This window comes from Scyliorhinus canicula, chromosome 1 (genome assembly GCF_902713615.1).
Source record: "Scyliorhinus canicula chromosome 1, sScyCan1.1, whole genome shotgun sequence".
In the NCBI taxonomy this organism is placed as follows: domain Eukaryota; kingdom Metazoa; phylum Chordata; class Chondrichthyes; order Carcharhiniformes; family Scyliorhinidae; genus Scyliorhinus; species Scyliorhinus canicula.
The window spans coordinates 240,129,869-240,154,785 of NC_052146.1; the positions used below are offsets into that span (position 1 = coordinate 240,129,869).

Here is a 24,917-nt window from a genome sequence, read left to right on the forward strand (position 1 = left end):
GTCGATTGGTTTAACCAGGTCGGTCAAGGCAGCCTTGAGGAGGAGTTTATAGAATGAATCCGCGATAGTTTCCTAGAACAGTATGTAATGGAACCTATGAGGAAACAAGCGATCCAAGATCTGGTCCTGTGTAATTTTTTTTTATAAATGTTTTTTATTGAGTTTTCATATTTTATATATGACAAATTACAAGTTATTAGAGAGAGAGAAAAAAAAAAGGAAAACACAAAATTTTTTTACATGAATATTTACAGGTAAGCATCTTCATAACAATAATTGTGGCCGCCCCCTTTAGCCAGCATACATATTTTACATTCCCCAATATGGCCGAGGCACATGTTTATAGGCATTTATTTATAGTTTGGTTTTGGGCCTTGGCTTGCCATCAAACCCCCATACCGAGCCCGTAGCCCCCCCCTCCCCCCGGCTACCTTCCCCCGATTCCCGCCCATTTTCCCCTGGTTCTTGGCCACCCGACTATTCTTCCTCCCACGTTCTGTGGAAGCCGTCGTCCGACCCTCGGATGGCGAATTTGATTTTCTCCATTTGGAGAGATTCCGAGAGGTCGGACAGCCAGTCTGCGGCTCTGGGTGGTGCTGCTGACCGCCAGCCAAACAGGATCCTACGGCGGGCAATCAGGGAGGCAAAGGCAAGGGCGTCCGCCCTCCTCCCCAGGAATAGATCTGGCTGGTCTGAAACCCCGAAGACCGCCACTATCGGGCATGGCTCCACCCTCACCCCCACCACTTTGGACATAGCCTCGAAGAAGGCTGTCCAGTACTGGTCCTGTGTAATGAGACAGGATTAATTAATTATTTCATAGTTAGGGTTCCTCTTGGATGGAGCGATCACAACATGGTGGAATTTAAAATACAGATGGAGGGTGGGAAGCTAAATTCAAACACTAGTGTTTTGTGCTTAAACAACGGAGATTACAATGGGATGAGAGAAGAGCTAGCTAAGGTAGACTGGGAGCAAAAACTTTATGGTGAATCAGTTGAACAGTGGAGAACCTGCCAAGTGATTTTTCACAGTATCAACAAAAAGGAAGGATGGTAGAAAGAGGGAAAACTGACTGTGGATATCAAAGGAAATAAGGGAGAGTATCAAATTGAAGGAAAAAGCATACGTTGACAAATGTGAGGTTATCCATTTTGGTAGGAATAACAGCAAAAGGGATTATTATTTAAATGATAAAATATTAAAACATGCTGCTGTGCAGAGGGACCTGGGTGTGCTAGTGCATGAGTCGCAAAAATGGAGTTTAAGACTAGGGCAGTTATGCTGCAACTGTATAAGGTGTTAGTGAGGCCACACCTGGAGTATTGTGTTCAGTTTTGGTCTCCTTACCTGAGAAAGGACGTACTGGCGCTGGAGGGTGTGCAGAGGAGATTCACCTAGGTTAATCCCTGAGCTGAAGGGGTTGGATTACGAGGAGAGGCTGAGTAGACTGGCACTGTACTCGTTGGAATTTAGAAGGATGTGGGGGGGGGGATCTTATAGAAACATAAAATTATGAAGGGAATAGTTAGGATAGATGTGGGGAGGTTGTTTCCACTGGTGGGTCAAAGCAGAACTAGGGGCATAGCCTCAAAATAAGGGGAAGCAGATTTAGGATTGTGTTTAGGAGGAACTTCTTCACCCAAAGGGTTGTGAATCTCTGGAATTCCTTGCCCAGTGAAGCAGTTGAGGCTCCTTCATTAAATGTTTTCAAGATAAAGATAGTTAATTGAAGAATAAAGGGTTATGGTGTTCGGGCGGGAAAGTGGAGCTGAGTCCACAAAAGATCAGCCATGATCTCATTGAATGGCGGAGCAGTATCGAAGGGCCAGATGGCCTACTCCTGCTCCTAGTTCTTATGTTCTTATCATATATGTACATTGAGAAAACAACAAATTTAAAACAACACCCAAGATGAGATCACAAATGGTTAAACATCTTTCAGTTCTGTGCATAGAACAGTGAGGTTTACAAACGCAGGAAAAATAGTAATTGAAACAAAAGAAGTACAATTTCCGTGAATCTCTCACCCTGATGCAAAAGGTGTACACAAACACATGCACACTCTAGTGATCTTTTCCTTTCTCTCCATATCTTTTTTTTTGCTTTTAACCTGTCTCTGATGTGCCATTAACTGGATTGTATCAACCCCTCTCTCAGGGACATCAGGATTTACTTCTCCATCCTGAATCCATACTGATGATTGCTTTTACATATTCATTATGTCTTAACTTTTTCTACCTTTTGCTTCTGATTGTACACTTCTTCTCTCTTCGCTTCAATATCCCTACTCTTATCCACACTATGATTCTTCTGATCGTGTTTTTTTAATGCACCAAGTTTCCTTTTCCTATTTGAAACCTTCTTGTTCCTATAGTTCTTTAAATAGTCTTATCACTGCCACTTGTTGGTCACTTGCCTTTGCCTTAAATGCCTTGCATTTCTTCTGTTAACTTAACCAAACCCTTTGTTGGTGCACCTTCCTCTGTCACATGATGGGCAGAGTTTAACTTGCTCTGAGGTGAGTTTGGGATTGGGCATTTAGATGGGTGTGGAGCCCGCCACCTTCCCGCCTCCACCTTCCTGCCTCCACACCGATTAAGTCCGGTGCAGCAAGGCTCGTGGTTGGGCTTCCCACCCAACTGACAACTGAGACCCTTAAGTGGGGAGTTAATTAATTAACTAAGCAATTGGCCTGCTGAATTGCTTGTCAGCTTCCATGGGTTTCCCTCATAATCAAATACTCATTGCCTAATCAGGGACTTGGCACCTGGGTAGGACAGCCCACTGAGAATCACCTGCCATCATTCATCTGTAGCTTGGGACCATTGGCAAACCTGAGTCTTTGGCAGGTGCATTACCGGCAGCAGTCACCACATTCCCAGTAGTGCAGCCGAGTGTTGCACAGCTGCTGGCCTCTGACCAGCAACTCTCGAGGGCACATTTCCTCTTTTGGTGTCATTGATCCAATGGAAGGTCCGCTGCTATCCTATTAAGTGCCTGATTGGCACTTTATTTAGCGGGCCTTCCTAAACGTAGGCAATGTAGGGCTTTTGCCAGCACTGCAGCCGGTTGGTGAACCCTGCCCCAGCACTGGCATAGATTTCACTTCTTTGTGATGAAATGGAGACAGAGTTACTGGGATTAAACCATACATACTCCTCCTTGAGAGGCATTTTTGTTTCACATCCTTTGTGACTATTCTGCAATTAAATCCCAATGTCCAATGTTCTGCCCTGTATGCAAGATCACTACGATCTGTACTATGATCTGTATGCTCCCGTTTGGGAGCAACAGCTTATTTAAGGAGTGACTCATCCACAGTTTATAATTTGGGATTTTGGTGTGTTATTTGTACTTGTATTCAATTGTAACATTGGGTGGAGTATTCTTTTGGAATGTCGGCGCAGACTTGATGGACTGAATAGCCACCTTCTGCACTGTCAGGATTCTACGGAATAAAATACACCGTTTAACAATAGACCCCAGGAGGCATACATGTGATCACCCATTGACCAAATTGCTTGACAAAAACAGTCACTCTTTCCAATGATATTTATGCCTTTCTTTCCAGGGTGGGCAGGATGTTTCATTGACGAGATCGTACTGCCTTATTGAATTCCACCTGGAGCTGCAATTGTCTGATGAGATGTCTAATTCTTTATTCAAACTATTTAGACTCCCCTGATGTTTTACATCTGTTTTAAACTTCCTTCAATATTGTTCCATCCCTTTTGGATTATGCAGATGCCTAAAGATTATTAACTTCACACAGAAGGGCAGCACGGTGGCGCAGTGGGTTAGCACTGCGGCCTCACGGCGCTGAGGTCCCAGGTTCGATCCCGGCTCTGGGTCACTGTCCTTGTGGAGTTTGCACATTCTCCCCGTGTTTGCGTGGGTTTCACCCCCACAACCCAAAAACGTGCAAGCTAGGTGGATTGGCCACGCTAAATTTCCCCTTAATTGGAAAAATGATTGGGTACACTAAATTTTAAAAAAAACTTCACACAGAAGACCAACTTCCTTTTTTGGTCTCACATTGCAGAACCATAGGATAATTAAACAATCAGAGTTATTATTCCTGTGACGATCAATAATCTACAAGAACTAAATCTTTCCAAGTTTGAAACTGAAGGGCACAAATTAATTTTTTCTGTAACTTTTACTTTAACAATCAAACCGAAATCAACAAAAAATTAAACACAAATCAGCATATATGGCACCATGTGCAGTCCCAAAGCCCTTCTCAACTCCTCCAGTAAGGTTCAGCTCCTCTTCGTCATGCAGGATTTGATCCTTAAGTTGCTTCTGACAACAGATGTACTCCCACCTAAATTCTATGGGTGTGCCTATCACCCAAAGGGGCTCATTTTGTTAGGCCTTGGATGAAAACCCAACAATTTTTAATTTATAAAACTGAGAAACGGTGACTGCACCACAAGAGTGATAAAACTGCCCAGTAGGTATTTTTTATGTGAAAACAAACTTTAATTTAAACACAGAGTTAACCACATTAACCATTAAGAAATAGCTTTACAGTTAATAGTTCTTAAATCAAAGAAGGAACACTAACTTTCTCAATCTGCCATTAAATATTCCAATGAAGCAAATCCATAGAGTTCAAATGCCACTTATCAGCCAATCAGGTTTTACTTACTTTTCTCTGTGCAGAAACCTTGGAGAGAATCTTTCAGGAACAAACTGAAAGACACTTGATTTGATTTGATTTATTGTCACATGTACCGAAGTACAGTGAAAATTATTTTTCTGTGGCCAAGGTAACGTGCACAGTATTTACATAGACAAAAAAGAATAATCTACCGAGTACATTGACAAATGGTACATCGACAAACAGTGGTTACAGTACAGAACAAGGAGCCAAACAAAGTAAATACATGATCAAGAGTAGCATAGGGTGCCGTGAATAGTGTTCTTACAGGGAACAGATCAGTCCACGGGAGTGTCGTTGAGGAGTCTGGTAGCTGTGGGGAAGAAATTGTTCTTATATCTGGATGTGCGGGTCTTCAGACTTCTGTACCTTCTGCCTGATGGAAGGGTCTGGAAACAGGCAAAGCCTGGTTGGGAGGGGTCTCTGATAATGCTGTCTAACTTCTTGAGGCAGCAGGAGGTGTATACAGAATCAATGCGAGGGTGGCAAGCTCGTGTGAACACTGCAGCTTCTTGCGATCTTGGGCCAAGCAGTTGCCAGGCTATGATGCAGCCCGATAGGATGCTCTCTATGGCACATCTGTAGAGGTTTGTGAGAGTCGATGCAGACATGCCGAATTTCTTTAGCTTCCGTAGGAAATAGAGATGTTGTTGAACTTTCCTGACTGTTGCATCAATGGGAGTGGACCAGGACAGACTGTTGGTGATGATGACCCCCAGGAACTTAAAACTATCGACCAACTCCACTTTGGAGCCATTGATGCAGACGGGGGGGGGGGGGGGGGGGGTTGTCATGCTGCGCTTCCTGAAGCCAATAATCAGTTCCTTGGTCTTTCCAACATTTAGAAAGAGGTTACTTTTGGTACAGCATGCAACCAAGTGATCTATCTCCCTTCTGTAGTCTGATTCGTCATTGTTTGAGATACGACTCACCACAGTCGTATCATCTGCAAACGTATAGATTGAGTTGGAGTTAAATCTTGCCACACAGTCTTGTGTGTTTAGGGAGTACAGTAGAGAACTGAGCACACATCCTTGCGAGGCCCCGGTGTTGAGGAAACTATTGTGGAGGAGGTGCTGTTGCCTATCCTGACAGATTGCGGTCTGTTGGTGAGGAAGTCAAGGATCCAGCTGCACAGGGAGGGGTCAAGTCCAAGATTGCAGAGTTTGGTTATAAGTCTCGTCTGGATAATGGTGTTGAAGGCGGAGCTGTCGTCTATGAACAGCAGTCTCACGTAGGTGTCCTTGTTGTTGAGGTGTTCGAGCGTTGATTGTAGAGCCAGGGAGATGGACTTGCTGTGGACCGGTTGCAGTGATAGGCGAACTGCAATGGATCAAGACCATTTGGGAGGCTGGCATTGATCCATCTCATGACTAGCCACTCAAAGCATTTCATGATAACAGACATCCGTGCTCCTATAGTGGCAGGGGGTTCTGCGATGGTTGACTGATAATGTGCAGAAGCAACCTTGGTGATCAAGGTGTTACTTCATTGTCATGATTGTGAACCGTTTCCCCATTAAGATAAAGAAGATATGGTTTTCCTCCCTGTGCTGTTATCTTGAACGCAGGCGAAATCGCCCTCGTTTTCAGGGCTTTCTTCTTCAATGATCAATATCATGCCCTACACAGACCTTTTCTTGGAGTCTTAAAAAACAGGCCCATAATACATATTGTGACACTTTTAATTGGAGAGTCTTTATTGCCCTGGTACCCTGAAGAAACACCAGCTTCAAACATTGTGGTGAGTCATCTTGTTAAAGATACAAAATGACTGTTCTGATGCTTTTCAACCAGCTCTGCAGTAGTCACTTTCTCATGCCCTGTACCCAAGGGAAAATTGTCTATGAAGAGAGCTCATAGTACGTTTGTAATGAAATTTGACTGAAAACTGTTGCGTTGTTGAATATACATTCCTTCGAACCAAGGCTAATGTGATCGTTTTAATCCCTTGCGAGCTATGTTTAATTTGAGGGTTGCATTATTCATATCAATGATACCAAGATCGTTCTCATGGAAAAATGGCCAAAATGTTGAAAAATAATCATTATATTGAGTAAACAGGAAGGGGGAGGGTGGTTTTGTGGCACAGTAGGTGGCAACCCAGCCTCCGAGTCAGAAGCGCCAGATTCAATTCCCACCCAAGGATTGATGGCCAAAGGAGGTGCATTTATAACACGGCAAAACAGGTAGAGAGTCAACCTGTGAATCTTGCCCTCGCCACTGCCGTATTTGGAAACAGTGAGAGAAATTCCTGGTCAGCCATGTGACGGAAAGAAAGTTGTAAACTCTACCATCACTATCCATGGCTCCAGCCTGCAACATGCATGTAAAAGTGGCTGGCGTCACAGCGGCTTTGACTCCTTGATGATATGTGACACACCAGCACCAATTAGAAGGAAAGACCAGTATTTGGTTTAAGTTAAAATGTGTGTTTGTATAACTGAAAGAGTTGTGCATGTGTTCTGCGTTTACTATAGTTTGGTAATGAATTGTGCAGTACTATTTGTATCGCTCCATTTGTCAGAATAGTGGAATATTTTACATTAGAACAAGTTACTTTGATTGGAGAGGTTTAATTAAAATGTTGATTTCATTACTTTGCAATACATTTTTGTCACATCTGTTATGCCATTTTGTATATTCTCATTTTCTTAAGTAGCTTCATTTTACCATCTAATTACATGCAGCTGTGCTTTTTAAAATAACACTAAGCAAACAGCGATTTGCTTTTTGCTGTCAAATTTACTTTGTGGCTTTCTATCTAAGAATATGAAAAGAAAAGTGTGATTGTTTGTGCTCTAAGATGCCTCTAAATACCAGCACACGGTTTGAAATTTAGTTTTTAAAATTGAAAAAATAAGCAAGAACTATCAAAAATCTAAAGTGTGGATTAAAAAGGACATAGTTGCAGAACGGAAATAAATGAGACGGGGAAATTTTCTTTTTTCTTTTTTTAAAATTTAGAGTACCCAATTCATTTTTTTCCAATTGAGGGGCAATTTAGCATGTCCAATCCACCTACCCTGCATATCTTTTGGTTGTGGGGGCGAAACCCACCCAAACATGGGGAGAATGTGCAAACTCCACACGGAGTGACCCAGAGTCGGGATCGAACCTGGGACCTCGGCGCCATGAGACAGCTGTGCTAACCACTGTGCCATCATGCTGCCCGAGATGGGGAAAATTAACTGTGCTGGAGAGTAGCATTTGCCACTGGCATTTAAATTAAAATTAGCATTTTAGGAGGCCTACTATTTTGCTGATATGGTTCTATTTTCTGTTGTTGAAGTTTAGACCACCAAATACCCAGAATGCTTTTGCTTTACCTATCCAAAACTGGAAATCTGAACACCTATGCTTGATATTGAAATGTTATCGTATACCAAAGCTGGAAATTGTTTCAACCACCATCGAAGGAGAGGTGGCAATAGAAAAATTCTTACTAGCTGCATTTTATTAATGGAATGAAGAAGTCATACAATTGTATAGAATTCTATAGAACGTACAGCACAGAAGCAGGCCATTCGGCCGAACTGGTCTCTGTCAGTTTTTGTGCTCCATCTGAGCCTTCTCCCATCTACTTAATCTAATTCCATCAGCATACTGTTTATTTCGGCCCCACCCTCCATTGTTTTGATCTAGATTCTCCTTAAATGCACCTTGAAGATAGTTTTGTGGCAATTTTTAATTTTATTTTTCCCCATGTTGTCTCTGGGCTTTGGATTGTATTGAATTTTGTTTATTGTCAACTGTACTGAGGTACAGTGAAAAGTATTTTTCTGCGAGCAGCTCAACAGATCATGAAGTACATGAAAAGAAAAGGAAATAAAAGAAAATACATAATAGGGCAACACAAGGTACACACCAAATGTAACTACCTAAACACTGGCATCAGGTGAAGCATACAGGGGTGTAGTGTCAATGAGGTCAGTCCATTTGCATTCTCCAAGAGATTAGTATTACAGGCAGTGGAATGGAAAGTATTTAGTCAGAGCCGTTCAGCCATCAACTTAGTGTTTGTAATTTAAAATATCCTTTTGAATTGTTTCTCCTTGTTCTATTCTTGGTTTACCAGACTGATTCCAGGGATGGCGGGACTGTCATGTGAGGAGAGGTTGTCTAGGTGAGGATTGTTCTCGCTGGAGTTCAGAAGAATGACGGGGGATCTCATATAGATGTATAAAATTCTAACAGGAGTAGACGGGGTAGATGCTGGGAAGATGTTCCCGATGGTGGGTGTGTCACAGTCTGAGGATTCAGGGTAAACCATTTCGGACAGAGATGAGGAGACATTTCTTCACCCAAAGAGTGGTGAGTCTGTGGAATTCATTGCCACAGGAAGTAGTTGATGCTAAAACATTGAATATATTCAAGAGGCGGCTAGATACAGCACTTGGGGTGAATAGGATCAAAAGGTTATGGGGAGAAAGCAGGATTAGCTATTGAGTTGGATGATCAGCCATGATCGTGATAAATGGCAGAGCAGGCTCGAAGGGCCTTAAGGCCTCTTCCTGTTCCTATCTTCTACGTATCTATCTGCTGTCATTTAGTTTAATTTGTTATAGAAGATCTTAAACTATAAAAAAGCCAATTACATAGGTATGAGGGAAGAGCCAGCTATGGTTAATTGGGAAAATAGAGTTAATGGTATTGCGATACATAAACTGGGAAACAATTCAAAATGTACAACCAATAGACATTCCATTGAAAAACTCAAGCTCAGTGAGAAAGATCTATTAGTGGCTTAATAAGGACATTAAAGGATAGTATTAGGTAAAAGAAGAAACTTTAATGCAAAGAATAACGTTAAGATTGAGGAGTGGGAGTGTTTGATAAGCCAACAAAAATTTTTTTTTGAAATGTTTTTTATTGAGTTTTCATATTTTCTATCCAACAAATTATTAGAAAAAAAAACACGCAAAAATTAACATGTATATTTACAGGTAAGCATCTTCATAATAACAACTGTGGCCGCCCCCTTTAGCCAGCATACATATTTTACATTCCCCAATATGGCCGAGGCACATGTTTATAGGCATTTATTTACAGTTTGGTTTTGGGCCTTAGCTAGCCATCAAACCCCCATAACGAACCCGTAGCCCCCCCCCCCCCGATTCCCGTCCATTTTCCCCTGATTCCTGGCCACCCGACTATTCTTCCTCTTGTTCGTTGGCCACAAACAGGTCCCGGAACAATTGCGTGAATGGCTCCCACGTTCTGTAGAAGCCGTCGTCTGACGCTCGGATGGCGAATTTGATTTTCTCCATTTGGAGAGATTCCGAGAGGTCGGACAGCCAGTCTGCAGCTCTGGGCGGTGCTGCTGACCGCCAGCCAAACAGGATTCTACGGCGGGCGATCAGGGAGGCAAAGGCAAGGGCGTCCGCCCTCCTCCCCAGGAATAGATCTGGCTGGTCTGAAACCCCGAAGACCGCCACTATCTGGCATGGCTCCACCCTCACCCCCACCACTTTGGACATAGCCTCGAAGAAGGCCGTCCAGTACTCCACAAGTCTGGGGCAAGACCAGAACATGTGGGCGTGGTTGGCCGGGCCTCTTTGGCACCGTTCACATCTGTCCTCCACCTCCAGGAAGAACCTACTCATACGGTTTCTTGTTAAGTGGGCTCTCTGTACCACTTTTAGTTGCGTCAGGCTGAGCCTTGCGCACGTGGAGGTGGAGTTGACCCTATGCAGTGCTTCGCTCCAGAGTCCCCACCCTATCTCAATCCCCAGGTCACCCTCCCATTTCATTCTTGTTGTGTCCAGTACGGTGTCGTCCCTTTCTACCAGTCGGTCATACATGTCGCTACAGTTCCCTTTCTCTAGGATACTTGCGTCCAGTAGGTCCTCCAGTAGTATCTGTCGTGGCGGTTGTGGGTACGTCCTTGTCTCCTTTCATAGGAAGTTTTTGAGCTGCAGGTACCGTAGTTCGTTCCCCCCGGCTAGCCGAAATTTCTCTGTCAGTTCGCCCAGTGTTGCGATCCTGTCGTCCATGTATAGGTTCCTGACTGTCGGTGTCCCCCCGTCCTGCCTCCACCTTTTGAAGATGGCGTCAGTCAGTGCTGGTGTGAACCTATGGTTGTTGCAGATGGGAGCCTTGTCCGACATTTTGGTCAGGCCAAATTGCTGCCGCAGTTGGTTCCAGGATTGGAGGGTGGCTGTCACCACTGGGCTGCTGGAGTGTTTTTTGGGTGGGGATGGGAGTGCTGCCGTGGCGAGGGCCCGGAGGGAGGTTCCCATGCAGGAGGCCTCCTCCGCACGCACCCACTCGGCTTCTGGCTCCTGGATCTAACCCCTTACTCGCTCGGCTGTTGCCGCCCATAAACCAGCAAAAATAGGATATGAGTAAATTAGCCAGAAATATGAAAGTAGACTGTAAACATTTTACACGTGTATAAAAAGGAGAGTAGCTAAAGGATACATTGGTCCCTTAGAATCAGAACAGGAGAAATTATCATGGGGAATCATAAAATGGTAGAGGCATTGAACAAATATTTTGTGACTGTCTTCACAGTAGGAGATCAAGTTACATGCCAGATGTAGATTGCAATCTAGTATTAATGTTCAGAGAGACTTGGGTGTTCTTATACTAGGATCTTAAAACGTTACCATGCAGGTACAGCAAGCAGTTAGGAAGGCAAATGGCCTTTATTGCAAGGAGATTGGAGTACAAGAAATAAGTTTTTCTTACGGTTGTTTGGCGCTTTCATGAGGTCTCACCTGGAACACTGCAATTTTGATCTCCATAGTTGAGGAAGGATATAGTTGCATAGGAGGTAATATAGCAAAGATTCACTTGATTGGTCCCTGAGACGTGAGGGTTTGTCAATGATGAGAGGTTGAGTAAGTTAGGCCTATATCCTCTGAACTTTAGAGAATGAGCGGTGCTCTTATTGAAACACTTAAGATTCTGAAGGGGCTTTACAGGGTAGATACTGAGAGGTTGTTTCCCCTGGCTGGGTTTCTGGAACACACACATGGTTTCAGGATAAAGGGATGTTTGTTTCGGACAGAAGAGAAGAGAAATTTATTCTGAAGGTTGTGAATCTTTGGATTTCTCTGCCCCAAAATGGATGGGCCGTCATTAAATATATTTAAGTTTGAGATGGACAGATTTTTGGTGCCTCAGCGAATCGAGGGATGTGGGGAAAGACCGAGATCTGCATAATCCTATTGAATGGCTGAGCAGACTTGGTGGGCCACGTGATGTTCTCATGTTCCTATTTCTTATGTTTCGGAAGTAAACCTTGTCCAAGTCAAAATGGATGCAATCTGTTAACTCCTTTATAAATGTTATCTCCTTTATAAATGTAAGAGTTGTTTTCTTTATGGTTTCTTACTCTGGTATCAGTAAATCAAATTTCTCAAGTTTTGTAATAGCATTTAATGTTTGTTCTAGGGGACATTTATCTTTCAATTAACTAATTTTTTTTATAATTGATTGATTAGCAACCTTTTGTATTCTAAAGGATTCTATGCATTTTAGTGTATTGATTACAGTATTGAGCATTTCTCGCCAGAGTGATTTATTTTCATTGTTTCAGTCAATGTTCAAAAGAAAATTTGTTTTGTTCCAGATAGATGTCAAATGCTATATCTTAGCAGCTGGTAAACAGACCAATTGTTTCTGCATATGTAAAATGATTGGATGCACATGCATTTGTTTATTATTAATCAGCATTGGGAAATGCCTTGATTAATAAATTATGAATATTGGTGCATGTTTTATGTTCTGAAAAAAAAAAACCCTGCTGTTGATTCAGGAAGGCAAACTAATTTTTCTCATTTATTTCATTTCCCAGATTTTGTGCAATTGTTTACATGCTCCTTAAAGCTGGAGCTGTTGTAACAGGTCTACATTATTGTTATTGCCTGCAATATCAGAGCTTCCATTTGCTACAGTTTCTTCTGGCACAAGGTTATACATTACCATCAGGCTGTCATTTGGCTGACATTGCAAAGTATGGATTATTAGCAGAACATCAGTATAAACAGTGGTTACCTCATCTGTTACTGGCTGGATTCAATCCTGTTGATCTGCTTTGTGAAACATGGTAAGTTACAAGTTCAGAGATGCACCCACTTGTTATTTTAAAATAACTACAAATGGCTTCTTTATAGTTATACAGTAAGACAGGCAATAGACATGTTGGTTGAAGTATTACCATTCCAGCCCACTTTGTTTGCATTTAACTAATGAGCTTGAGTGTGCACTGTTGTTTCATTACTTGCAAGCTTCATTTGGTAATGGATATCGCATCCAAGACTGATTGTAGAGAACTGGCTAATATTCCACAGGGAGTGATTAAAATATTATGTATGCAGGAGTGCAGGGTTGATTTGTAAATGCCAAGTGAAGTGTGGAGTTAACCATTTAACATGTTTGTTAATAGTGTACCAAGCAGAAGTTTAATGGTTGCAGATCAATAACATACACATTTCTCACTGATGCAGTTATATGATTCCACCTCTAACTTTTTTCTAATTAAAATAACATTCACAATCCTATACCAGACCTTTATGTTTGTTCTATTGGGATCGATAGCTACACTTGAAAACTAATTTTATCTACCCCAAGCTCCAGATGCAAGCACCCGAAAGATCGACATGTTGTGCAATGGTTCACCTGCTGCACCTTTTGGGGGTCAGTAAAATATACATAGCCAAAGCAATGAAAAGCAGTCATTGGAAAATTAATAATTTTAATGAAGAACCAACTCAAACCCACAGTTTGATATTTCTGAAAAGCTGCTAATGATAAACAAAAAAGTAGTTTGCCAGTGCAAAGTGTGCAAAATGAAAATCTTGCGGATAGAATTCCTCAATCTTTCCAACAGGCTAACAGTGTCCCAGCAGTATTTTTACCCCAGGCTTGAACTTGACCCTGACTCTATTGAAGTATTCAGTGTTGGATTATTATAATAAAGCAGGAAAGATGCCGTAACCAGTATGGGTGAACCTTGATTGCCCACTGGAAGTAGGGTGTAAGGTGTGGTTCAAGGGTAGCCATTCAGGGAAGCTGATGAAGATGCACAAACTCTGGAAACTGCCCTCTTTAGAAGAGGGATGATATTATTGTGACAGTCTGTTCTCTGCTAAGGTGTTCCAGGCTAGCGGAACACCACTGTGGGACCTATTCGTGTTCCTCACTGACTTCAGTGCTGGTATATTGCTGAAGTGTTAAGCTCCTTGGATCAGCATGGATTTTGATACGTGATTCTCCTGCTCTTCCTCCATCTTTATAGTTAGAGCTGCAATGGAGGACTGAATGTTCGACGTTCCCTTGGTTTAAGTTGGAGTAGCGAGGATAAGCAAAGACTTGATTTTTTGGGTTTCAACCAATATCTCACTCTTACCTTTTTCTACCTGCTCCTTTTATTCCAGACATTTCTATATTTAAAAATAACAGCTGGGGTTATATTTTTCATGAGCATTAAGCAATGTTGTCATTGGGATGTTAAAGCACAAAAGAGACAAAATCACCGTCCAAGGCATCTGTATATTTAGTGTAAGTCATAAACAAACTCAGCGTTTTCTTGCAGAAGAACTCCAACCAGGAGGGTAGGTAGCAGGGCTGTCTTTTCAAGTCTCCAACATTTAAAGAATGTGATTATCTGTATGGCAATCTAATATAGTATTCAATTAAAAATCTTGTAGTGAAGGCTAACCCCAGCTCAAATCTATTACGGGCCCAGGGATTTGATTAGTTTTATGTACTTTTCTACAGCTCACTAATCTGTTATGTTTTTATTTGTTTTATCACCTCAAAATAGATTGGCATTTAAATGGCAAAAACAAAGGTTTATTCATGTAAAAATGGCAGGTTGAAGAAACTAAATTCCGGCAGTTTATTTGTTGTTTTTTCAGGACGGGAAAAGTAGTAATGTGTGTATTTGTAAGATATTCCAAGAGTGCAGAAATGCAATGAAGATATAAATCCCAGAAACATTACCATCCAGAATTCCAAACTTGCTATCAATCTTCCCAACCCCATGCTTGGAGGAAGACTAACTCTCAGTCCCCAAGGGAAGACCAAGGAATAATTCCAAAAGTTGCTGAACAGCCTCAGAAGATTAACATGCGTTATTTTGGGACTGTATAAGGAGACATTGAACATAATATCTGTTTCAAACTCTGCTTTGATACTTCCTCTAAGACCTGTTTGGTCCAAAAAGGAATGGCAGGCCAGGGAGGACCAATTTAGCTAAGGCATATGAAACAATGGGAACATTTATTTTTATTTACAGACTATTTTTATTTACAAACTAGAAGTATTGTAACAGGAAAATGAATAGGTTATGTTATTGTTAATGCAAAAATTACAGCTATTTCTATGTACTTGCACTTCTGGAGCCTCACAGATTTTAGCAATTGAGATGAGGGGGATGATATAAATATAGACTAATCTTGGACTGGAGTTATTTTATACAAACCGTTGAACTGTACAAATATAGAATCATGCAATCCCTACAGTGCAGAAAGAGGCCATCCTGCCCATCGGGTCTACACCGACTCTCTGAAAGAGCACTGTATCCAAATCCACTTCCCAATAACCCCATAACCTATGCTTTATATCCCTGGACACTAGGGGGCAATTTAGCATGCCCAATCCACCTAAACTGCACATCTTTGGACTGTGGGAGGAAACCAGAGTACCCGGAGGAAACCCACGCAGACACGGGGAGAAAGTGCACACTCCACAGACGGTGACCCAGCGGGGAATTGAACTCGCGTGCTGTGAGGCAGCAGTTCTTTTTTTTTTAAATTGAAAGTGCCCAATTCACTTTTTTTTCTCCAATGAAGGGGCAATTTAGTATGGCCAATCCACCCACCCTGCACATCTCTGGGTAGTGGGGGTGAGACCCACGCAGACTCTGGGGAGGCAGCAGTGCTAACAGAAAGTGAGAAAATGATGAAGCTATTTTGATAGGGGTTTGAGGAATGGTGAAGTGGGACTTCGGTGGAGTGAATGGTCACACACCGGGTGGCTCTTGCTTGAACGTGTTGGTTTTGGTCTCTTTTGCCCGACCTTCAGGAAATTTTGGCGGAAAGTTGAGCGGACAGTGGAGGAGGATCAGTTCTCCCCCAGGTGGGCATGTCTGAGTCATTAAACTCGACTGATGACACTGAGAGCCGTGGCTAAAGAATTGGAGGAGACTCGTGGTGGAGCATCAATTGGAAAAATGGTGGAGGGGGGAGGCTATTGGAAAGTTGCCAATGGAGCAGGTGATGAGCTTCATTAAGGATGAACTTCAGCAGCAGCATGAAGAAATGGAGAGTGACTGATTGAAGGCGATTGGGGGGGTAGTGGTACCACTTGGTGGGACATTGGAATGGGTGGAGAAGAACTTGCAAGGTGTAGGGGCAATGATCCAAGAGGTGGAGAAGGTGGCTGACGAGAGAGACCGGATTGTGTTGCTGGAAGTGGAGATGGCGATCCTGGGGGACATGTGTAAGACGCTATGAGAAAGGGTGGAGGACCAGGGAAACAGGCCCTGGTGGCAAAATCTTTGTATTGTGGGCCTACCGGATGGAGTGGTGGGAACAAGTGCAATGGGCTACGTCGCGAGGATGTTGGTGAGGTTGGTGGGCCAGAAGGTGCTGGACAAGGCCCCGGAGGTAGATCGGGCCCATAGCTCCTAAAGCAGTGGCCAAGAGCGGGGGAGCCACCTTGGGCGGTGATTGTGCGTTTGCGCAAGTTCCAGAACAAGGAAATGATCCTGAGGTGGGGCAGTGGGATTGCGATTGGGAAGGAAACCGAATCCGGATTCATCGGGTCATTGGTGCAGAGTTGGCCAAGGGACGGGCAGGGTTCAACAGGCCCAAGGCACTGATGCACTGGCGCCAGATTCGGTTGGGGTGTTGTACCCGGCCAAACTTTGGGTCACTTTCGAGGGCCAGGAATATTATTTTGGGACGCCGGCGGAGGCAAATGACTTAAGAAATATAAGCCTGGAGAGGGCTAGAAGAGGAACTCGGGTGCAAGTTCTGTCTCTTAAATGTTGTCAAATGATTTTATTTGCTAATGGGGAAAGGTCACCCCCTCCCCCTGTTTTTCTATTGTCTATTGAAGTCAAATTGCTTTTTTCCCATGAAGGTTGGGGGGGGGGGGGGGGGGGGCCTTCGATGCTGGAGGCATAATGTTTGATTGTATTGCACTCTGTTATGCTCTGAACAGTGCGTATGAGGGGTTGTTGTAAGGCGGGGCAGTTCGAGAATGTTCTATATGGGGTGATGTTTCTTGCATGGGTTGGGTGTGGGATACTGGGGGGGGTGGGTAGGGTGCGAGATACTGGGGAGGAGGACATAAGAGAAGCAATGAGGCGCTGGAATGTGGTGACTAGGGGCTTTTCACAGTAACTTCATTGAAGCCTACTTGTGACAATAAGCGATTATTATTATTATTATTATTATTATTATAGAAAGGGATATGCAGGAGAGAGATGGGTCGAGGGGGTGGTGACAGTGAGTCTTTGGGTTCGGGCCTTCAGGTGGGAGTTGTCACGCTAGCAAACAATGCTAGTGAACAGAGGCGAAGGGCGGGGGATGACCGCGGTGGTTAGCCATTGTGAGGGGGGTGTGGGTGGAGGGAGGGGAGGCAACGCGTCTCTGATGTAGGATGAGTTTGGCTGTGGACGGGATGAGGTGACCAACTTGGGTAGGCCTGATTGAGTGGGGATGGGGGTTGAGCTCCGTTTTGCTTCCCCCTGCCCCCCTTTTTCCCATTTTACCTCTCTCCCACCCATGAGTCCCCCCCCCCCCCCCCAATATCTACATCTGTCACCGCTTACCCTCTGTGATTTTGTTTCTCTGCGGTGTGGCCTGTCACACCTTTGATTCACTCTGGGAGCTGCCATTAGCACTCTTTTCCCGTGAGTTCTGTGGCTATGACTTATCTTTCATCCCCTCACCCTACAGTATAAATATCTCCCACTTTCTATGCCTTTTAGTTTTGACGAAGGGTCACCTGGACTTGGAACGTTGGCACTTTTCTCTCCTTACAGATGCTGCCAGACGTGCTGAAATTTTCCAGCATTTTCTCTTCTGGGGCGAAATTCTCCGACCCCCCGCAGGGTCGGAGAATCGCCCGGGGCCGCCGAAAATCCCGCCCCCGCCTTGGCAGAAATTCTCCACCACCCGGGAATTGGTGGGGGCGGGAATCACGGCCCACTGATCGGCGAGACCTCCGCGCCGATCGGCGAGCCCCCTGCGGCGATTCTCCAGCCCGCGATGGGCCGAAGTCCCGCCGCTGGGATGCCTCTCCCGCCGCCGTGGTTTGAACCACCTCTGGTGGCGGAGGGATCAGCGGCGCGAGCGGGCCCCGGGCGTGCCCCCAAGGTGGCCAGGCCTGCGATCGGGGCCCACCGATCGGCGGGCGGGCCAGTTCCGTGGGGGCACTCTTTTTCTTCCGCCGCCGCCACGGCCTCCACCACGGCGGAGGCGGAAGAGAATCCCCCATCGCGCATGCGCCGGTGGTGACGTCAACGCCAGCTGACGCACCGGCACATGCGTAAACCGGCGAAGGCCGTTGGAGCCGGTTTTGGCGCCAGTCGGCGTGGTGCCAACCGCTCCGGCGCGGGCCTAGCCCCTCAATGTGAGGGCTTGGCCCCTAAAGGTGCGCAGAATTCCGCACCTTTGGGGAGGCCGATGTCGGAGTGGTTGGCGCCACCCCGCTACGCCGGGGCCCCCCACCCCGCTGGGTAGGGGAGAATCCCGCCCCTGGTTTCTCAACAGGTTCCAATATCTCGGATCCAGGTAACACATGATTGGGCCACGGGCATAGGTGGAACTTGATTGGGTTGGTGGAGGAGGTTAAGAGGAACCTTAAACAGTGGGATACTCTGCCCCTGACATTGGCAGGGAGGGCACAGGTGGTAAAGATGTACATATTGCCAAGATTTCTGTTTCAGTCGCTCTCGATTTTCCTCCCCAAGGTCTTTTTTCGGAAGGTAGATGCATTAATCTCGGAATTTGTGTGGCAGGGAGGGGGCTGAGGGTTAATAGGACTCTGTTGCAAAGGCAAATGTGGGAAAGGGGCTCACGCTCCCAAATTTGTTGCATTATCATTGGGCAGCGAATGTGGAAAACGTGAGACAATGTTGGTTGGGGGGGTGCAGATTAGGTAGGTTAGAGGAGGAATCTTTAAAGGGTATGACCCTGAAGGCTCTGGTGATCGCCCCGCTGCCATTTGCCCCAAGGAAGTTCACGAATGGTTCAGTGGTGGAGTCATCCATAAATATTTGGAAACAGCCGAGGCACTTTAAATTGGGGCACATGTGACGGCTCTGTTGTGTGGGAATCCAAGGTTTGTGTCGGGGTGGGGGGGGGGGGGGGGGGGGGGGTGGGAGGAGGAAATGGATTGGTGGGATGTACAGGAGACGGAGAGAGGAAGGGCTAGTGGAGGTCAGGGACATGTTTGTGGAAGGCAAGTTTGTTGGGTTAGAGGAATTGCTGGAGAAGTTTGAGCTGCCACGAGGGAATGAGTTCAGATACTGTCTGGTGCGGGACTTTGCGCGCAAGGCGTTGCCTTCATTCTCTCAGGTGTCGGAATGTACACTTTTGGAGAAAATGTTCCTTCCGAATGAAGTGGGTATGGGAGCATTGGGGACATCTATGGGTGGTTGGGAGAGCAGAGCATGACATTACTAAAAAGGATCAATTGGAAGTGGGAGGAGTTGGGAGGGAGATAGGATGGGGACTTTGGTGCGAAGCAGCGTGCCGAGTGAACTGAACCTTCACCTGCGCAAGGATGAGTCTTCTACCATTTAATGTGGTGCATAGGGGCCACATAACTGGCCCAGATGAGTGGATGTTCCCCAGAGGTAATGGACGGGTGTGGGAGGAGGCCAGGTGCACCATGCTCATGTGTTCTGGGGATGTGTGGATTTGGAGAATCTTTGGGAGGCGGTATTTAGGAACGTACCGAGGATTGTAGGGTTTGAGATGAAGCTGGACCCTGTGGTGGCAATCTTTGGAGTGTAGGAGGTGTCGGGGAAGGGGGTGGTGAGGAGGGGGGGGGGGGGGGGGGGGGGGGGAAGGGGGGGGGGGGGTGGATGATGACGTGGCCTTCACCTCTCTGATTGCCCGGTGATGGATACTTTTGAATTGGATATTGGCTACGCACCGGGGGCCAGGCATGGTTGGGAGACTTGTACGAGTTTGTCTGGTTGGAGAAAATCCAATTTACCGTAAGAAGGCCGGCGGAGGGCTTCGAGGTACGGTGGAGGCCGTTCTTGACTATATTTGAGGAGCTGTTTGTCACGGGGAAAAATATACAAACTGTATACTCAGTTGGATGTTAAGGGTGTGTAACTATGTTGAACATGTTTGGAATAAAATACCTTCTTTAAAAAAAAAGGAATGGTGAAGTGAGTGCTGCAGAGTTCAAAATTAAGCTCATGTTTATGCTTCAGTAACTTGGTGACTATAGCTCACCAATCCATTCTGCACTTAATAGTTGTTCGATTATACCTCTTTGAATAAATTATTTCAAAAATAGGAAATGTTTTTGCCTGGTTTATGACAGCAGCAGATAAACTACACTGATCTATTCTCTGCTGATATTATTCATGAAAGACAAATATCTGCTGCAGCCCTTTATAAATTGTGAAATCTGCTTTTTGCATGCAACGCATGCTAATCGTGCTTCAGCTCAACAACAGTACATATTTGGCTTTAAAAAATATTGTCTATTATAAATATTATCTTCTAATTAAAATTCAAATCCTTTCAGTTTTATTTTTTTCCAGTGATACAATTTCATTAGGAAGGTTGTACATTACAAATCTGACCGAGCTTTCAGGTAATTTGGAGGAAATTGTATTTGTGATGAAATAAAACTGCACATTAATAGACAGTAAATGCCAACCATGTATTTGGTTGATTATTTGTCACTGGTTCATGATTTTAAAGGTATTATCATAAAAGATAATCATTGAGTTTGTTTGTTGCTGATGCGTTGTCTGGTGGTAAATCTGCCTGTCTTCAATTGTAAGGTAAGTTCACTGTTGTGTGAATTAGTGCAATGTAATACAATCTATCACTAAGAAACTCATTTCCTTGTTTTTTCAAGCATTAGTTTGACTAATTATTTTGCTTAACCCAGAAGGCCAGGAGCATATTGCTGATCAAACTGGAGCATGTACTTTATGGCTATCTATTTGAGCTCTTTTAAAATGAGCTCTTCAAAAAACTCAATTTAGCCACGACAAAGTTTGTAGACTTTATAAAAAAAACATTATTAAACAACAACTGTAATTTGAACTTCTTACTAAAATATTATGATCAAATTTATTAATTTCTTCATAATTCAGAAGTTGGTGCAGTGTTCCTTGGGAAAGAGGATGACCTTGGGCGATGCGACGTTTATTGTGTTGTCTTGATCATTTCTGTTCCTCTTTGCTATAAATGAAAATTTTGCATGCAAAATTGCATTTTTTCTCTGAATTGCCAAAATTAACTGTTCATGTTGCATGTGTAATGAAATTGTGATTTCCACTGTCGTCCTTAACTTTGATTCTCACTGCTTTTTGAAAGAGATCCTTGGCTGTTGATCAGGCTTCAATACTGTATGAAGTGTCGCTCGCATATGCTTACTGTGTTTTATACCAGTGAACATTGCCACTGATGCCTCTTGTCAGAAAATAGTGTGGTGTGCAAAATCTACCATTATTCTCACTCGACATCCAATGAGACCAATTTCAAGTATCCGAGTCCATTCTACCAAATTATTTTACTGAAAAGAGAGGAATGATTTCACCCTCCCAGAAAACACAATGCTGCCCAAAACCTCTGTTCAGCACTAGGTGGCTTCAACGACTCCAACTCAAGAAAGGACCTGGGGAAAGCACAGTTGTGAACTTGCGCTGCTCAGTGGATCAGCTTAGTATCAGTATTTATGCATTAGAAGAAACACCTTTGGTGTTGATTCAAGCTGACAAAACCAGCAGTGATTTTCTTCCTCTTCTCTGTCATCTTTGCAACAGTGGCAGGAGGCCACTTTAGATGCTTGATTAAAAGAGATGTATCATCTCCAGGGATGACGTTCATGCATCAGAATCAGTCCTTCCAGTTAATTCAGTCAGTTAATTCCGTGATGTTTTTTAGTCCATTAATTTTATATGTGGTGAATTGGTTCTCATAATTAAAGTCAAGATGAACAGTCTACACCCTGTTGCTTGAAGAGACAGTACTATTTAATCAAAGGTTACAACACAGGCAGAGACCATTTACTCCATTGTGTCTATGCTGGCTCTTTGTCCACAATCCTGTATGTTCCTCATCAACAAGTATTTGTCCTGCTCCCTTTTACAATTATTTATTGATTCAGCTACCACCACCATTTCAGGTAGACCATTCTGGATCCTGACAACTGAGTAAAAGATTTCCCTTTTATTTTCCCTCCCCATATCTTTTTTTCAACGATATTGAATCTGTGACCTTTAGTTATTGACCCCTTGGAATTTTGTTCCCTTTGTTCTATTAAAACCTCTCATCATCATCACCATTTTGAAAACTATTATTGGACCATATTATAAACTTTTCCTGTTCCAAGGGCAACAGTCCTAACTTTTAGAACTTCACCCATGACTGAAGTCTCTCGTCCCTGGCACAATCCTGGTAAATTTGCTTTGTACTCTTTCTAAGACCTTTATACACTTCCTGTGTGGTTCCCAAAATTGTCCGCAAGACTCCAAATGAGGCCTACTTAGTGATTTAGAAAGTTTCAGCATGACGTCTCTGCTTTTGTATTCTAGTCCTCTTCTGATAAACCCGAATAACCCATATGCCTTTTAAAACGTCCTATAATCTTGTCCTGTGATGTTTTAAAGATTTGTGTATGCGGGCACCAAGATCTCTCTCCTCATCTATACTTTTCATTAATAGCATCCTGTTTAGTCCTCTGAAAGTGTATGACTTCTTCACTTCACACTTCTTATTGTTGTCCACCTGCCTTACTTCTGTCCATTTACCATTCTGTCCGTCAGCCTGAAGATGACAACTAACCTCATCATAATCTACTCCTTTGCTTCGTTCTGTTGTGAGTCCGGCCTTTCCATCGAGCTCAAACATTTTAACAAATATGTCTAGAAAGGGAAATTCAAAATGGGAGCACTGCCTTGGACAATTGAAGCAGTGCGCCCAGAAACATCACTGGTCAGTATAGATCTCCAGACATTAGGTGTAGGAGAGTCTATTCCATTTGACATAGCAACAGATTCAAACCTTGAACAATGCAGTTATCCTCCTTATCGCCCGATGGCGACCAATAGTAATTGGGTCTCATTTAATTTTTTTGCTTCTTGAGGTGCAATCCTGATTGTTTGTTGACAAAGTTTATTTAAAAAAATAAATTTAGAGTGCCCAATTCATTTTTTCCAATTAAGGGGCAATTTAACGTGGCCAATGTACCTACCCTGCACATCTTTTGGGTTGTGGGGGCAAAATCCACGCAAACATGGGGATAATGTGCAAACTCCCCACGGATAGGACCCAGAGCCAGGATCAGACCAGGGACTTTGGTGCTGTGAGGCAGCAATGCTAACCACTGCACCGCCGTGCTGTCTGTCGTTTGTTGACCAATTTAATATGTAATTCTCAGACTTCAACATTGCATATGGATTTGAATTCCTTGAAACAGAAGAGTTCATTTGGGGCATGATTTGGTTGTTGAAAAAAGAGTACACAGGCCCAATCCATTTCCTTACAGAGATATCATTTGGTGGTGTGGCGTCTATCAGCAGCAGCAGAACTCTTTTGCAAATGCTGACTGATCTGCTATGTAATTCTATCATTTTCTGTTTATATTTAGATTTTCAGTATTTGAAGATTTTTCTTTCTATTTATGTATCATTTGTTCTTTTGTTCTACAGGTTGAATACTGCCAGTGATAACATGCTTAACTTTACACTTGAGTTTACAAACTGGAAGAGGCTACCCTCGTTTGTGGGACAGATTCTTTTCTGTCACAGAGCAAACTCCACTCGGACTCGCGAGAAGTATTTTGGTATGTAAGCTTTCTTAAGTGCAAATTCCCTACAGTTGAGTTGCTGCGCTAGTAAGTCGCAGATTCTTACTTGAAACTGAGGTCACTAAATTTAGAAGCATAAATGTTCTTTTTGAAAAAGTTTCTGTTGTTGAGATATGCTTGTGTAACCTGTTTTGTTACCCTACAACTGCTTGCTTGTTTTTGCCTGTTGAACTTTGCCTTGACTTTGTGTGGGGCTGGTTTTTTTTTAAATTTCCTTCTTCATAGTTTTAAACATGTTTATTTGATTTGATTTATCTTGAGATTCCTATCTTTTGTGACTCATTTGTTCAAACTTTATATTTGTATAAAACACACCAGCAGTTTTTACCTCACGATTTTCATAATTGTAAATGCCATAAATGCTACCTGTTTCTTGGTCCACTTTCTTTTGATTGCCATGCTCTTCAGTAATAATTTTAGATGAATTATAACTGAAACCATTAGAAAATGAACTTGGACTTATAAACATCTTCAGTTCTTTTGAGAGATACGTTATGAAGCAGTTTTGACCACCATTAAATACATAGTGATTTTATTTTAGTTGCAAAGTATTTACAGAAGACAGTCCATTCAGCCCAACAGATCCTTGCTGGTGTCAATGCTCCATCTCCCATTCCCCTGCCCCTCATCCTATCAGCATATCCTTATCTTCCATTCTCCTATTTTGTGTTTATCCAGTTTCCTCTTGTTTGAGTGTACACTGTTCTCTGCAATGACTCCCTGCGGTAGAGATTTCCACATTCTAGCCACTCTCTGGTAAAGAGGCTTGTCCTGAATTTCCTATTGGATATATTCAGAACTATCTTGCATTTATGTTCTCAAGGTTTGATCTCACCCTCGAGGCAAACATCATCCCTACATCCAACCTGTTGAACCTTTTACATAGAACATACAGTGCAGAAGGAGGCCATTCAGCCCATCAAGTCTGCACCGACCCATTTAAGCCCTCACTTCCACCTTATCCCCATAACCCAATAACCCCTCCTAACCTTTTTGGACACTAAGGACAATTTTATCATGGCCAATCCACCTAACCTGCACGTCTTTGGACAGTGGGAGGAAACCGGAGCACCCGGAGGAAACCCATGCAGACACTGGGAGAACGTGTAGACTCTGCACAGACAGTGACCCAGCAGGGAATCAAACCTGGGATCCTGGTGCTGTGAAGCAATAGTGCTACCGTGCTGCCCACTTTTCAGAATCTTCAACCCCTCTGT

General features: G+C 43.6%; 1 protein-coding gene across 10 annotated transcripts in view; it reads left to right on the top strand.

The window, feature by feature from the left end:
* asb3 (ankyrin repeat and SOCS box containing 3) overlaps window positions 1–24,917 on the top strand; it is a 123,249-nt gene that overhangs the window by 89,799 nt on the left and 8,533 nt on the right. For all 10 annotated transcript variants that reach the window (XM_038810176.1, XM_038810186.1, XM_038810197.1 and 7 more), the window contains 2 exons: window positions 12,473–12,724; window positions 23,543–23,676. In XM_038810176.1, the coding sequence (XP_038666104.1) occupies window positions 12,473–12,724; window positions 23,543–23,676 (386 nt within the window). The remainder of the gene's footprint in view (window positions 1–12,472; window positions 12,725–23,542; window positions 23,677–24,917) is intronic.